Source organism: Pocillopora verrucosa, chromosome 1 (assembly GCF_036669915.1).
Source record: "Pocillopora verrucosa isolate sample1 chromosome 1, ASM3666991v2, whole genome shotgun sequence".
Taxonomy (NCBI): domain Eukaryota; kingdom Metazoa; phylum Cnidaria; class Anthozoa; order Scleractinia; family Pocilloporidae; genus Pocillopora; species Pocillopora verrucosa.
This window is the reverse complement of record NC_089312.1, coordinates 13,603,648-13,619,117: the sequence shown is the minus strand read 5'-3', so window position 1 is coordinate 13,619,117 and position 15,470 is coordinate 13,603,648. Positions and strand designations below refer to the sequence as shown.

Sequence of the window (15,470 nt, the reverse complement as noted above, 5' to 3'; positions counted from 1 at the left end):
ATGCAACGCGGAACTTTTTCTTAATTGCTTAAGTAACCATGCGAGTTACCCAACTAAAAAAACAATCAAGACTAATTGAAACCCTATGGTTGCGAACTCACGCAACCATAAGGGATTAACTTATGATCTTGTCTCCTTTATCATACAAACATTACTGCTTCCATTGAAGTTTATGAGAAACGAATGTAGCATCTTTCAATAGTTCTTTGTGAGTGAGTGAGAAACAACAGTGTTATGTTTCATTATCAGAGGATCCTAACTTTGACTCGGCTTTCATACCATAAGAATAAAAAAAATGTATAGTTTGAAACAAAGTGATCGCCTGGCCAGTTTTGTGTTTATTTGTAAACGTAGCATTACTATAAACTACAGTGCGAAAAAGAAAAGTGACGGAGTTAAGCATAATTATTTTTTCTCTCTGGCTTAGGCTTGAGCAACTCTGCGAAAAGTATACCGCCACATGTAGCGCAATCTATACAGAGACTAATGCCTCCCAAAGAATTACTGTGTTCATTTCAGGTACCGCGGTCAGTTCTTCGCACAAAAGAATGAAGCTTGAATTAAGGAAACCTGTAATAGTCAATTCCGCCGCTTCATAAGTTTAGGACAGTCTTTTAGAGAGAACGGTATCGAAAATATCGTTGATATAATGTACATGATGTTGTTTAGCATTTTGAGTAAATGGATAGGGTGTTTTTTAAGTCATTTCAAAAAAATTATCATACATTTTATCTTTATCACTGACCAGAACTATCTTGAACTAATTTTTCGTACGAAAGCTAAATGCAGTTAAAAATGTCGTCCTCTGTAAAAAGTCAAACATGGCCTAAAAGCTTATAACTATGCTTTCTTCCCTTCGATGCGCATCGTGAAATAATTTATTCGTTACATTGATTTTATCCAGTAAAATGCATGGATGTGATCGGCTTTACTTTGGCAGTCGTGTACTGCTTGCAAGCTGGCAATTTCAGCCACTTGACTCACAGTGTGAGGACCCCACGAAAGAAATGCCTGATTTTGTCCAAATTCTTGTCAGTTGTCGACTCGTTCTTTTGCAAACTTTACACCAAGTATTTGTTTGCCACCAGGGCAAAGTTTAATCTTTATGTGTTACTGTTATTTCTGTGTTACCTTTAAAATTAAAAATCAATCAACTAATACAGCGTAGAAAACGTGTTATTGGAGCAAGTATGCCGTTAACCGTAGGCGAGTGTGGCTTTCGACATAATATTGTTTTTATTAACAGTCATTATGCTATAATGTTTTTCCTCGTATTTTGTTCTTCTGACAACGTAGTGATCAGAAGACGAAGGAGATTATCATTGCGAAAACGAAAATATCTTCCTGAAGTCACATTGGTTGGCACTCGCTAATATTTAGAGAACTATGATTATTGTTCAGACGTGGAAGCAATACTTAAAATTTACGCCCATCCGAAGAGCTATCCAACTGATTTAGTTCATCACTTATACTTGAACATTTATGCTAGAACACGATGTAATTTACCTCACTCGTTGCAAAAAGAAAACTAAACTGCTGACAAAGCGTAATCCGACTCGCATACCTGCGTGCAGAAGGGGGCGAATGTAAGTAGCTTTGAATCATAAAAGGTAGGTGGCGGTAACTCTTCTTTTTTTTATTAGTCCTCTATCACGCGTCATCCCCTCTCAGCTCCTTCACTTATGATTTGGAAAGAGGAAAGCCACCGCGGTGATGCAAAGTCCTTTATCAATGTTATTCATACCGCGCTTAACATAATGCCAAAGTCCAACTTAAGCATTCAGCTAAGTAGGAATCTATCTCTACTACTTGCTTATTTGACACAGATGTAAAACGATATCGCCAATTACAATCTTATGTGCTGGCCTTTAGACCATCGGAACTACCGTTAGGCCAAAAGAGACGTTAGAAACCAGGAGATACGCTATGATGAAGACGCCACGCTCGAGCATTTCTTAAATAGGACATGCTGTTGGCTTTGATTTAGAACGTTTCAATTACCCACGTGGAATGCTTGGTGAGAGATAGTTCATGCTTTGCGTGCGTATATCGAGTTATGGGATTTATGGATGCAGGCCGAGGAAGTTTGGAGAGCACCATAGAGATTAGAGAAGCATACTCAGAGCTGCCTCTTGAGGGCTCTCCAAACTTCTTTAGTGAACCCATAACTCTTTGTAAACACTGTTGCACGCAGAATCAATTTCTTTCATACAAAGAGGCACCAACGGGGCAAATTCAATTGAAATCTTACGTGCTTGTTCTGCCTGCTTCATTTTTTTAAACTTTGAATGTACACGAAAAAGAGCAATTTGGGAGGTTCTTCGCTAGTTTCTTCTATTTCTGTGCGTAATGCTGTAGAAATTTGAAAACGACGGGAAGTCACAGCATATTATCCCTGATGTGCTCTCCAAGTGAGAAATAAGGCTAAAATACGCGAAACAGTGAGTGTTAGCGCGGTGAAAGTAACTAAAACTTGTTCAAATCGCACTTTTTTGATTTGATTAGCAACCCAGATCGGATGCAATATTGATTTGTAAGAAAACCCTTTGGAACAGAAAATTTACCTCATACGTAAGTATATCGGTTTAGCAAGTTTTTTTTTAACTAGTTATCCTTTGTTCATATGAAAAATATGGCCCAATTTGCCTCCTGAGAAATCAGCCTCAACAGCTTGGTGGTGTCCCAAACGGAAGGAAAACTCTAGAATACATGAGATCATGCCTATTTGGGTAAAATTATTATTGTAACTCTGCACCTCATTTACTAAATGTTGTCAACCACACAGCACAGGGTGGCCAGTTATCTCTTAAGGGTGAAAATTTAGACCATCGAATCGTTCATTTCTGAAGTTGATTAAAGACACTGTTTTTCTAAATATCTTAGCAACAGCTTTGACTGATATCGTACATTAACGACAATCACTCACTTAATAGGCGAGAATATTTTTGGACTTTTCATCACATCTATGTACAGTACAAGAAACTCTTTGAGCTGCAACAATGCTTTCAACTTGTATAACTTAGGAGCCATTGAAAGTTAAACTACGATTTCAGAATGACGGTGGACGTTTCTTCATAAGTGTTTTTTAATTCACATAAACTTACATACTTAGAGAGTTATTTTTATATTTTTTTCATTCTGCTGATAATTGACGAAATTAGTACAATACGTTACACTATAGTTAAACTACTTACAAAAAAATGACAAAAATGATATTTACAATACGTTATAAAGAATAAAATGGTTTCAGCACATTAGCTATATTAAACCAACTACTGTAACAATGCATTACTTACACTGCATATAATAAATTACTTACACCACATCATATTCAATGCAGTTCTGCTTACAGTGCTCTCTTTATTGCTACTTATAAAAACATATCTGTATTAGCATTCGCCCACACACTTAATAACATACGGCTGATCTCAATTTGTTCTTACTCTCAAAATATATAAATTTAAATTAGGGTCAGTATCCATTTCTCCTGGAGAGAGTCTTTCTTCTTAATAATTCTGAAATCTCTGAATCCTCCGAATGACTTACTCTGAGAATTATGGCTTATTTATGTGATTTAAAGGATCACTAGACAATCATTTTTAATGAATAAATTTTCCGAATATTCCTAAAAGAGTTACTTTCTGGTCAGGATTCATTGATCTGACTCTGGCCAGCCGAAGTTAACAGCAGCGTATTCTGTTAATTTCTATTTTATAGCCGGCATGGAAAGGAAAACAACCGAAAGAATATCAGTAATCTTCGAATTCCACATCTGTATTTCATTTACTGATTTGAAACATTGATTTCAGTTGTTTCTTTTTCTTGGTAAATTGAGGATTTAAATAACGATGAATTTTTTAACAGATTGTCAAGGAGTCTCACTCACTATTTCAGGAAATGCGAGCTGTATATTGCTTTCATTATGTGGACATGCGAGTATGGGGTCCACGCATTTATTCAAGGAATTGATAATGAATCTCACTGCGAGAATGTACCCTCCCCCACGAAGGCTTTTTGACAGGAAAGATTTTCGTAAAGGAGACACTTACATGTGTGAACAGTGGTCATTTTTGAAATATTTACACGTCATAACTGCCGGACTTCGCTCTCCATGGCGTCGGCTGAATTAGATACTTATCATTTGTTTCAAAACCTCCGGCATGAAGGGAACTTTCTCTCCACAAAAGGAAGTGAGCAATTTCTTTGCTTTTTTATGTGGTTGTTTTAAAGTAATGCACGGCTTGTCGAATCTCAAGTCTTAGAGAGCGTCAGGTAGTTTCCTAATCTTACTGTTGACGGTCTCCCACTCGCAGTCCACGAAGGTTGTGACGAGTAATTTTAGCTCCCAGAGTCAGTTTAGTTTCCTGTTGTTCTATGTTGATGAGGGATGAAATCTAAAAGATCATGCTCGCTGAGAGCAGCTGTTCGGTGAACTCAGTTGGCCTGTCATTTACCAATCGGAGATCTATCGATCGCGCCATGCAAGTAAACGTTGTACCGCGAAAAGACTCTGCTCGTTGGCGACGACAAAATTTTTCTCGGGGAAAATCACTTCTAAGGCAAGAAAAGATAAGGCTCAGGTAGTTAGCACTGAAAGAATTCAAATCATGCAGGTCTGATGCATATATTCAGAAGGGTCAATAATTATTTGATTTTTGCAGTATTTAGCGATAACACTTATCACCTGGTTGGAATTTTTTTTCGTTACCATATTAAGTTTGCTTATGTCGTTTCTATTATTTAATGTTAGGTGACATGGCCCCATTTATTTTTGGTGGATGGCACTTAATTAAACGTTTATTTTAAGGAATTAATGGCTCATCAAGTTATCGAATATGAAAGTCACATTTTCAATTGACAGATTAGTATTGATATGAATCAGTTTTGTTTGAGCGTGATTCATTTTTATAAAATAATTCAAATAGTACGCGCGCTCTGATTGGCCATAAAACCATTTTACATGAGCGTATGTAAACACGGTTTTCATACTGAATCTTCTCGCGGAGTTCTCCCTGATATTTATTTAGCAGTAACTCAGTTTCTTTAAGTTTGTTTTGAGTACAGTTATGGAAGAAGAAGATTTTCCTAATTTTTCTTTGGAGTTTAATTTTCCCAGTATTCAAGAAACGGCCGAAAAGCCAAATGAACAACAACAACAAGCACGTCGCTTTCCTTCGTTGCAAGAAGAGGCTCTTTCATTAGTTATTTTATAAAAGAATGTAAAATGGTTTCCGTGTTTACATAGCCTGATGTAAAAACGCGGGAGGTTGGGAGAACACTCGATAAGCTGGAAACCACTCCGCTTTGCGTCGTGATTTCCTACGCTTATCTCGTGTTCTCCCAACCTCCCGCGTGTTTACATCAGGCTATGTAAACACGGAAACCATTTTACATTTCTTTAATGAACAATGAGTACTGAGAAAAGCTGACGATACTAAAGGGCTTGGAGCCCAATCAGAAAAAACCTATTTATTTCAAACTATTCAATGTCAGAATTTGGAGTTAAAGACCCTTTATTATGCAGGGAAAATGTTGCTATTTTTGCGGTATTCGGCGGTCAAAGAGAAGAGCGCATTCGTTGTCTTAAATCAGTTGTTCTTGAGATTTCCTTTTTTTTTCTTTAATGTTGAAGTATGAGGTAACTGTCTTCATTTTGTTCCAAAAACATGTTATTTGGCTATTTTGCAACTGAAGGCACACGTGAAGTAACCATGGTTAATGAAACATCAACTATGCTCTCGTCCATGGAGAGGGCTAATATGAAAACATCTAAAGAAAAAAGTCAAATTCCAGAGAGTTTGACCGCAGTTAATCAAGTTCTCGCTAATATTACGAGTTTAAAGCTTTCTCCAAGTAGACAGACAAAACTAGTGATTCACTCAACAGTGTTTCGTTAACGCAACGACGCTGAACGAAAAGCTACGAAAACAGCCGAGCGCAGGCGTAGTTACGAAAAAAACTGATAGCATGGCTGAGAAAATCACCTGAAAACATTTTCTAGTAAAAGAAAAAAAACTGACTTACCACAGAAGGCGTAAATGAACGTAAGGAAAAATTAGAAGTGATTTTCGATTTCAAAAGATGGGCAACCGAAAAGTAAGAGATGTCTTCTCACATTCCTACTGCAGCTTTATATTTGTGCGTCCAATTTGTAAAAAAGTTATAAAAGCTTCAGACAACCATTTAGCTTTTAAAATTACACACTGCACCAAAAAATGCATATTGCTGTGTAATTCTTGTTTTCGCAAAATACTTTCTGCCACAAATTTCGCTTAGCTTGTATTACGTAGTTGGAAACTCTTCTTTCAACCGGAATAGGACCTAAAGTTCTTGTAGTATGACGTTAGATATTTTCTGACGTTATCGAGTCAAGTAAAGCACCATTATGCATTATTTCTCGACACACGTTGCATCACGCATTCAATTAGGGAGATTAGGAAACTTAACACGCCGACGACTCACGAACTTTCATTTTTTCCCGTGGAATTTTCTCGAATGGGTCATTTTGTGCTGACAATTTCATATCCTTCCTTGGGCAAACATGTGAACGTGATGTTACGCTGTGAATAGGGCTGCCAGTTGGCCTGTTCCGATTGTACGCGGCAACTTTAGAGCAACTTTTGGCGTTTGGAGCAACCTTTGAGGTACTAGCAACTCCGAGCAATTTTTTAAAGAAACTTTTAGGTTTAGAGCACATGAAGCACGATTAAGTCAACTTTTGGATTTTCGGCAATTTTTTAGAAACTTTTTGGCATTCCAGTAAGCAACTTTCCAGCATTTTACGAGCAAAGTCGGGACAGGCCTGGCTACAAGACCGTCAATCGAGCTAGTTGAAAAAAAAAAGGTCAGGATAATTTCGATAAATAATTTTTTGCGGCTCGGTATTTTTTTATTCCGTTTTGTTTGTCGGATGTTATAGTTACACGGCTTAGTGACGGCTTTGAGGTAATCGGGTATTACTTACAATGATCCTCTTAATACGGTAGACCTCAACCTAAATGGCTTTTCAACTTCTCCGCAGAAATATTTGAGCAGCAAAGTTGTGGTTAACAAGTAATATTAAGTCTAGAAGATGCGTCGTAGTCCAAAGAAGAGAGCAGTTTATTTTTTGAACCATTTTTTCCACTTTCTGGTTTTAAGGATAGTAAAAATTTCTCATAAAAAGAAAATCAAAAGGCTCTTCAGGAAGCCAATCATAGTGTCTTTGGTCAAATTAATCAGCCTACGTGTTGCCGTACCCTCCCCCCAGGGAGAAACGGAAAGGAAGTAACCCTCCCTTCCGTTACTCTTTGGGGGGGGGGGGGGAAGGGTACGTAGGCTACAAACTAATAAGGGTCGCCATGACACATGAATTGAGAGTAAAACGTGCAATAATGATAAGTAGCCTCTATTTTGGGAAAGATTAAGATGATTGCTATATAAAAAGAGAAGTCTCCACGGTGACAGTTATCCGTTTTTAAATTAGTTTGTACGTTTCAGCGCTTTTACCTTTTACCTGGGCTGATTTAATCCAGGAAAACATCAAATTCGCTTATAGTTGATTTCAATATCAAATATCCAATTAAACACTCGACATTAGCGATCTTTGTTTGATGGGTCGTTTGTAATGACTCTAAATTGACCTCCATGAGTTAGTACCCTCACTGAACGAAAGTGTACGTGTGCTTGATAGCTTCTCGTAATAACTTTTGCAATGACTTCCTTTTATACTGGACTTTGAGTCTTTGTACTCTTGACCAAGCAAAAACGTCACATGAACTTCAGTTAAAAACAGGATCATTTAAAGAGACGTTGTTTTCAAGAATTCTACATCTTCTCAACAGCTATGGTAATTGTTTTGATTAAAGAATAAAGTGAGCATTACTTCAAGTGAAATAGATCGATAGATGATTATTCATTTCAACCTTTAATTAAAGGTGTATTTTTTGAAAATCGCAACATTACGTTTTAAGACTTTGAACAAAAAACGGAGATTATTTTCCTTCCAAGAGGTCAACTAACTGCGTAGAATATTGGTGGTTATAATTGTCCGCTATTCACCCACACGGCATCGCTGATTCGGTTGATTTAAAATTACTCTGCCTTTCCTTGTGGCAATCTAAACTCAAACCTCGGTATCCTTCGACATTCGAGACTTTTCCTCGGCTTCCGAATGTAGAGAAGGCTTTTTGTCCAAAAAAAAAAATTAACAGGTTGGAAGCGACAGAGCAGAAATTTGTTGATTTAGCTATCATAAAATGTTACAAATTTTGTTTTTTCACTTTTATTTAATGATGGAAAGTCCGTTATTGATATTCGCTGTGGGAGATAACCACTGAAGCTTTGAGTGGGATCAAGTGTTTTGCCAAGGTCTAACCGCACTTATCGCATTAAAATGGAAAACTTCAGTTCAGAGAAAAGCCCTCTCAGGAAACTGGTAACCAACCACATGTCTGTTATGAGAAAGTTCTTCTGTTTTCGTTAAGTACTTGAACATATCTGGAATACCTTCGCTTACAAAGCGCTTTACTCCGTTTTTTTAATCAGACTCATTGGTACCGCAAAATTAAGAAATAGTAATTCAATTTACTTGCCATATAATGAATAGCGAAACTTCGTCACAAGAACACTATTAAGTGATATTCTGCAAATTTTCCATCTGCAAATGGAAGCTATTTAAATTACCTGTGCGTCATGAAAATGTAGAAATCAAGGGACTGGCTCAATCGAAATATATTAAACGACGTATCATTCCTTTAGCGGCTATGTGATGAAGCACGTTGTCTGTCCTTTAAGAAAGGAACTTGTTTTATTTCGAGCAATCTTTAACTATTCGAAACTTCCTTTTGTCCTCCACGATTTAATTTTAATTCTTTTAAACTCGATTTCCTGGGCGTTTTTTAAACTTTTTATCGCTTTGTTAGAACCTGTCGCTGGTTGAAATGTTGTAAAATTTGATCCTGCTCTCTCCATTATGATTTTGGGCAACATGTTGTGTGTAAAGTGTGAACGAACGGGCGGCACTCTTAAGTAGAACCTCTTTTGAACAAAAGTCGTTAACGATGTTATGATTCACTAGTCTTCTTTGCCGACTCTATTAGACCTCTTGAGAGACAAGAGCAAAAAATGAATGAAATGGAATAAACAATTATAGAACTGTTATGGTGATCACTTCCGAGAGGGAAGCTTTTAAAATTTTTCGATACCACTGCAAGGGTTTTTGAAATTAGGTCTTAAGATCATTGCTGGATTTAGAGGTTGATATATTCCGGTTTCACATGAAATCAGGAAGTTTGTAGAGTTTTTATATGCACAAAATAAGTGAACACTGGTTATAGAAGTGTTATTCTTGAGAGGAGTAGAACCAATGAAGAGAAGGCGGTCGTCATCTTCGACAACACACACAAACGACAGCTTCGATTGTTTTGTCATGGCATTGCTGCGTTTGGGCGTCTTACTGGTACGTTTAAAGTGACTTACCTTAGAACAGATCTTGTCGCTTGAAAACAGTTATTTCGCGAGTGAACGTGACTAATTGAATGCGTTTTTCACCGACCTTAAAGTCACGTCTTGACTAGTTCGTCCGAAGTTACAAAAATTATCTTATCTGGGAACTCCATTGTCAGCATGTTTAAGAAATGGTTGTTGACTTTTCGGGGGGGGGGGGCAAGGGGGTGGGTGGTGGTAGGGGCGGGGGATGATGTCTTATCAGTGTCTTGGACAAACTACTTTTTCTTTTACAAGAATATGATCAATCTTTGCAGTCAGACAATTTACGTTGTATTGATAACCTTTGTTTTGTTTTGGTTTTGTTCTGAGATTTTTTTCTAAGCTTTGCTTTACTAATGTCAGCTATAAGTCGTCTGCGCCCTTATTGTCCACGATGTCCTCTAATGAACCGGATAATCCTTGACACTTTAAATAAGGAAAGCATTTAACACAAACAAACTTTTAAGAACAAATAGGAAAATACATAGGGTTACACTCAAAATGAAGTTGAAATCATTTCTTGAAATTAGTCTCCCCTTGAAGAGACGGCTTTACTCAAAATGTCATGTTATCAATTGATATCCTTCCGTGGGTTACGGCTGATTGCGTTTTTGCGTTTTACGGCTGATTCACGTTTTTGCACCCGATGAAGTGACTGATCTTGACCGAGGTCGTGCATTTTTATGTTAAGTTATTATGTCAACTTCAGCTAGTCTTCAGTTGAATCAATCGGCTTAAGTCACGCTGTCTTTCAAGTGACTTTGTACCGAGGGAGAAAGTAATCACTCTGTTGATTCTCAAAGTAAAGTTACCTGATAGTAACGAAACATAACGCCCACGACGAATTTCAAAGAAGGTCTTTGATCAATTTATTTCCTTAATTTCTACTTTAACGTCTATATCTCTTAAGTTAAAGACTATAAAACAATTTCAATTGTTCATATATTTCGTTTAGGGAATAAAACCGGTGACAATTAAAGTAGATTGGTAGAAAATATCGTGCTAGTTTTGAATTTGAAATGGGGTCCATTTGTCTTCTGTCACATTAAAAGGCTATATTGCTTCAAGTGCATACTATTTGCTTTTTATGTAAACTTGGAAAAACCAGCCAGACGTAGATATTAGACAGAGCTTTTGGCTTCAAGTGCAAACTATTTGCCTATGTCATAAACAAGGACAAACCAGCCAGACATGGCTTTTGAACCGAATCATCGTGCTTTCGAAACACTCGCTAAGATCATAAAACCGCATGATACATTCATGACATCAGTTTGGCTCTTTGGATGATGGTGCTTCATTTTCATGTGATGGTGCCTATTGGCAGTTGTTTTTCTCCGAGTAAGCGCGCGGTTCGTGGGGATTGATTCCGTGACGAGAAAATCGACTGCATTTTTTTCTATTGTCTATATTTTCGTACAGGTCATGGCACTTACGTCAATGCCCGAACTCATCCGGAACCGTGAGCAAAGCGAGTGATGTCACTGAAAAGTTTTGAATTTTTTCTTATATCAAAGAATGCTCAAAATAGAAAAGTACATCATGTAAATTGACCACCGTAAAGAGTATCTTAACCGACGTTTCGAGCGTTAGCCCTTCGTCAGAGGAAATGACGAGGGGCAAACGCTCGGAACTTCAGCTTAGAAACTCTTAGGGTGACCAATTTACGTAATTAATTCAGCTGACAAAACCAAAATATCTTGTTAAACTCCCCCACCGACGCAGTGTCACAGTGTCTTTGGAACGTGTTTTCAATCGGAAACAGAGATATGTGATTAGGTATCATTTATTAAACTGCTTGATAGGTTGAATTTAGCATCCAGTCAGATTTTAACCAATTTGTTAGATGGAGCAAGATTGAGCTGATCCTGAGTAATTGCTTGTTACCTGAGTGGAGAGCAGAACCTAATGGCGTGTCCACACATGACATCTTGATTTCTTCTCATAAAAAAACGTCTTAAAAATCGGCTTTTAATCATGAAATAAATCATTATTTACGGAACCTTTTCGTTGTTAGTGTCCCGATATTGCCCACGTTCTTTGTGTATAAAAGTTTGTGTTTATGTCGAGTTACAATCAAATGAAGAAAAAGAACGTACTGGTCCAATCTCTACATGGTTATCTAGGCATTACCCTCAGTGAATACTTAGTCTTTCTTGATCACAAGGGCTTTTTAGCTCATGCTTGACGCCAGTTGTATGTCTATCTGTTTCGTGTTCAAATTGGCTTAGTTTGATTCTCCAAAAGCGGCCCAAAAAAGTTAAAAATCGATTATAAATTATAGTGTAAATTCGTAATTGGCGGAATTATGAAATTGCGCGGTTAAGCGCACGCATCTGGATTTGCAGTACCGAACAAGTAATGGTAATTGATAATGTTTCCGTCTCGCATTCGATGATAATAAGATATTTTTCTAAGGTCATTATAAAAACTATGCATGTATGTGGTATGTAAGGTTATAAGTTTGGCTTTTTGTTGGAAGAACTTGGTCTTTCTTCCTCTTAGGTAGGCCTGTGACTCATTGACAACAATCCCTATCGGCAAGATTAGGATTGATACTTAGCAGGTCTCTGTAAAAATAACTGTTATTAATTTTTCGACAGATTGCCTGTTTTTTCTTTGTGGTTTCCTGTTTGTCTTCGAGCACAGTGCAAGGAACTCCTGTAAACCCAAAATTCAGATCGTCGGAGGATGGACTTTCAAGACAACCAAGAAGCTCGAATGCCATGAATAGACTTTTCGTTGATCCTACAGCTACACTCAGGGGCAGGTTATATTCAAGGACTGGTTATTTCCTAGAAATTTTAAAAAATGGAACTGTGCAGGCCACAATGAACAATTCGTCAGAATACAGTAAGTGAAGTTGTTAATGTCTCCTTCCTAGCGCCCACGTGGGTGTGATTCCTTTTTCAGTTTGGCCCGAAAATCCGTGGAGCCTTTTTTTTTTCAGTTTAGTGCGGAGTTTTGGGGCTATTTTTGTGCCCAGGAAAGTTCTTCCTGATTTCAAGAAACCTCAGTTTGCATGAATGTTCTTATAAACTTCACTTAGTTGGAGAATGTACCAACCTGACGGCACCCCCTGACAAAATTATGAGGAGAGGTGTCTGTCTTCCATATTTACATTCATTTTAGAGTAACTTTTCGTCTCCATGTCACTGATATCATCATAATTGCCAGCATAGATCGTTTGAGAGATTGAAAGAAATCTATTTTGGCTACGTCCTTTAATTATTAGCGAGCTATTTCCAAGTAATAGATTTAAAATTTTTAATCTCTTTCCGTATACGATATTGCAGTCAGCCAAACTCTATCCCTGCTCTCCCGTAAATGATTCCTGATATGCAAAACTTTTAATATCTTTTTTTTTTATCCCTCAGCCAAACTTGAAATGCAAAGCTATAATAAAACTTTGAAGAGGTTTAAGGGAATTTTGAGCCAAAATTTCTTAGCATGTGAATTAAGAGGCAGAAAAAGAGGACGATTTATAGGAAGAGTAAGTATCAAGCGTAACATTCCTTCTCTTTGATAATTATTAGGTCCAATCAAGAGAATATGATTTCCCATCATTTTATGTCGGCCCAATCTCGATTTCTATTCAGCTTTGATATAACGAGTATCGCAATAACCACTCGCCAAGTGCATTTATGTCCATTACGTTCTTCACCTGATTACTGCATTTTTTAGATGCATTTACATCTTCTGTTTTTATCTGATAGTTACTGCAGCTGCTCGTTTGTAAAAATCTCGCTCTTCCATACCCCTTGTTTCTTTAAGCTGAAAAGCTTTACCGAGATGAACATGCATCGGAAATTTTGAACTAGTGGCGTGAGGAAGACTTTTAACCAAGCTGGGAAAGATTCACTCATATCAGTAAAAATGTGCAAGTGTTAATATCGCCAATATCGTCAAACCGAAGAATTCCTTAATTTTCTTTCTATACCTCTTTCAGGGGAACCTGAGCAATGATTCTTTGTTTGTGGAGCACATGGAAGAAAATCACTACCTAACATACAGGCCATTCAATATTATAAATATTTATAACAACACGGGCTACCTCGCCATCAAAAGTAATGGTAAGTTTAGGAGAGTGGAACGTGCAGAGCCCGGCATGTATGCTTCGCAATTTACTTTTCTACCGTTTGATGCGTAAGTGGCGTACACATGTTTAAAGAGAATATCAATATGTATGAGAGAGAGATGGGGAGGACTCTCATTTGAAAGAGTAAAGGAAGAGGTATTGGCTCTCTTGAAGGAGACCGAAAAAAGGCTTTGCTCGACGGCCTCTAAAATTACCTCTAAAAGATACAAGTCTCATTTGAAAACAGCATACTAGTTAATTTTAATTTAAAAATGGTGGTTGAATTATCTTCGTAATTAACTTAGATCAGCAAACAGAAAGATGGCTGTTTACATTTTCTATCGAGCAACCCTAAAAAGGAGATCTGGAAGCTATGTATTCATGAGCACAGCAAGTGAGAAAAAATATGTGAATGTGTCTCAAAGAGAGAAGACGAGTGTTCCCTTTCCTTTCAATTTGGAGTCTTCCCTGCATGTGATAACGAGGAGTAAGACTACAACACGATAGATTATGGTTAAAATGTTGATACAGGCTGCATAACAGCTTGATGCCCAGCTGAAATATTAGTAACTTATTCAAGGAAATTGTGATATAGCTTTAATTTATAAACATGTGTTATTTTAGTCTTGCTGACAATGCTAGTGCTTTTCCGTACCCACCGTCAAAGCTGAACTACTTCCCGAAAGTCTGTCACAACCAAGAAATAGTGTGAGCCCTTAATAGTCGCATAAAACCCGAGTACATTTGGTTCTTTATTGTGGTTCTCAACCACACTATAAAAGACTAGCGTGAAAATTGTCAGTGAAGAACGAGAATAGCGACATGTCCGTGCTACTCGTTGGGATTAAACTTCTATTTTTTTTTGTTACGAACCTTTGATACCGAGGAGAAAAAAAAAGAACATTCGTAAAGTTTAACGATGTGTATGTTTTCCTATTTATTTCTTGTAAAAGTTGCTCTCGCCGACACTGTTACCGTTGGTTGGTCTCATCAGCTAACATCATGATGATGTTAGCATTCAGCAAGTTAGTATTAGGAATCGATTTCTACACATCTGAGTCCTTTGGGGCCCGGGGACGCTCGGACTAGTTTCCTCAACAAAAGCTTGTTATCGAGCCTAAGTAGCGTTTCATATATTTTTTTATATGTTGTTTAAAAAAAGATGCTGTAAATTGACCTGAAACTACCATTTCATAGCCTATATAATTGTCATGATCGATTGTAGTTGGTGATGTTCAGGACACTTTAGACGGTCCTCGTCGGTCTTGTTAATTTAGAGAAACAAATTGGGAATGATAAAAGAAATCAAACGTTTTAGGTGTTGATACAAGTGGCTATGTTTCATTAGGAAGTTTTCAGTACAAAAACCCTCTGAGATGGTAACTTCCTGTTGAAAATAAGTGGTTTTAGTTATGGATAATTTTATAAATATTTTTAAATACAGTTAGAATTTGCGTCTCTTTCACCAATAAAATAGTATAAGTGATAGTCTTTAGTCAATTTATGAGGTAAATTTTATTTAACAGCAAATGGAAATTTGCACATAAGTCTGATTACAAATAGACCAAGAGAGGAATATGCAAAGATTGTCGATGATTTAGTTAGCCGTTGATTTTTTATGTAATTTGGCACAAAGTGCAAATATTTATTTATTTCATGTAGCTGTTGGCTATTTAAGTGATTATAAAGACGAAAGCGACGTATATGCAGTTAATCATGAATGTAAATTCCGAGCCTTTTAAAAAAGAAGAATAAGATCACCTCAGAAAGGAACCTTTACAACTTCAAGCTAGCTTCTAGCTGTTTACAGTCAGAGCGATTCTGAGGTTATTCTAGGTGTACCTTCTAAACTTCTTGCTGAGAATAGCAACTGTTGTTTATTTCAGAATAAAGGGAAAAACCTAAGAACTGCACGTCTCTAACAGAA

The 15,470-nt window shown here is 37.2% G+C and overlaps 2 protein-coding genes across 6 annotated transcripts in view; one reads left to right on the top strand and one right to left on the bottom strand.

Annotated features, from left to right (window-relative positions):
- LOC131786295 (4-hydroxy-2-oxoglutarate aldolase, mitochondrial) overlaps window positions 1-9,583 on the bottom strand; it is a 23,239-nt gene extending 13,656 nt beyond the window's left edge. The window contains exon 1 of the mRNA XM_059103334.2: window positions 9,460-9,583. The gene's annotated coding sequence lies outside the window, so the exon portion shown is untranslated. The remainder of the gene's footprint in view (window positions 1-9,459) is intronic.
- Window positions 1-15,470, top strand: part of LOC131786296 (fibroblast growth factor 2) — a 20,792-nt gene extending 5,322 nt beyond the window's left edge. For 3 of the 5 annotated variants that reach the window (XM_066167038.1, XM_059103336.2, XM_059103337.2), the window contains 3 exons: window positions 12,069-12,318; window positions 12,843-12,958; window positions 13,415-15,470. In XM_066167038.1, the coding sequence (XP_066023135.1) occupies window positions 12,069-12,318; window positions 12,843-12,958; window positions 13,415-13,615 (567 nt within the window). In that variant the 3' untranslated portion in view covers window positions 13,616-15,470. Of the gene's footprint in view, window positions 1-9,193; window positions 9,440-11,692; window positions 11,830-12,068; window positions 12,319-12,842; window positions 12,959-13,414 lie in introns of those variants that run through there. The other 2 variants (XM_059103335.2, XM_066167050.1) reach the window with 2 other exon arrangements.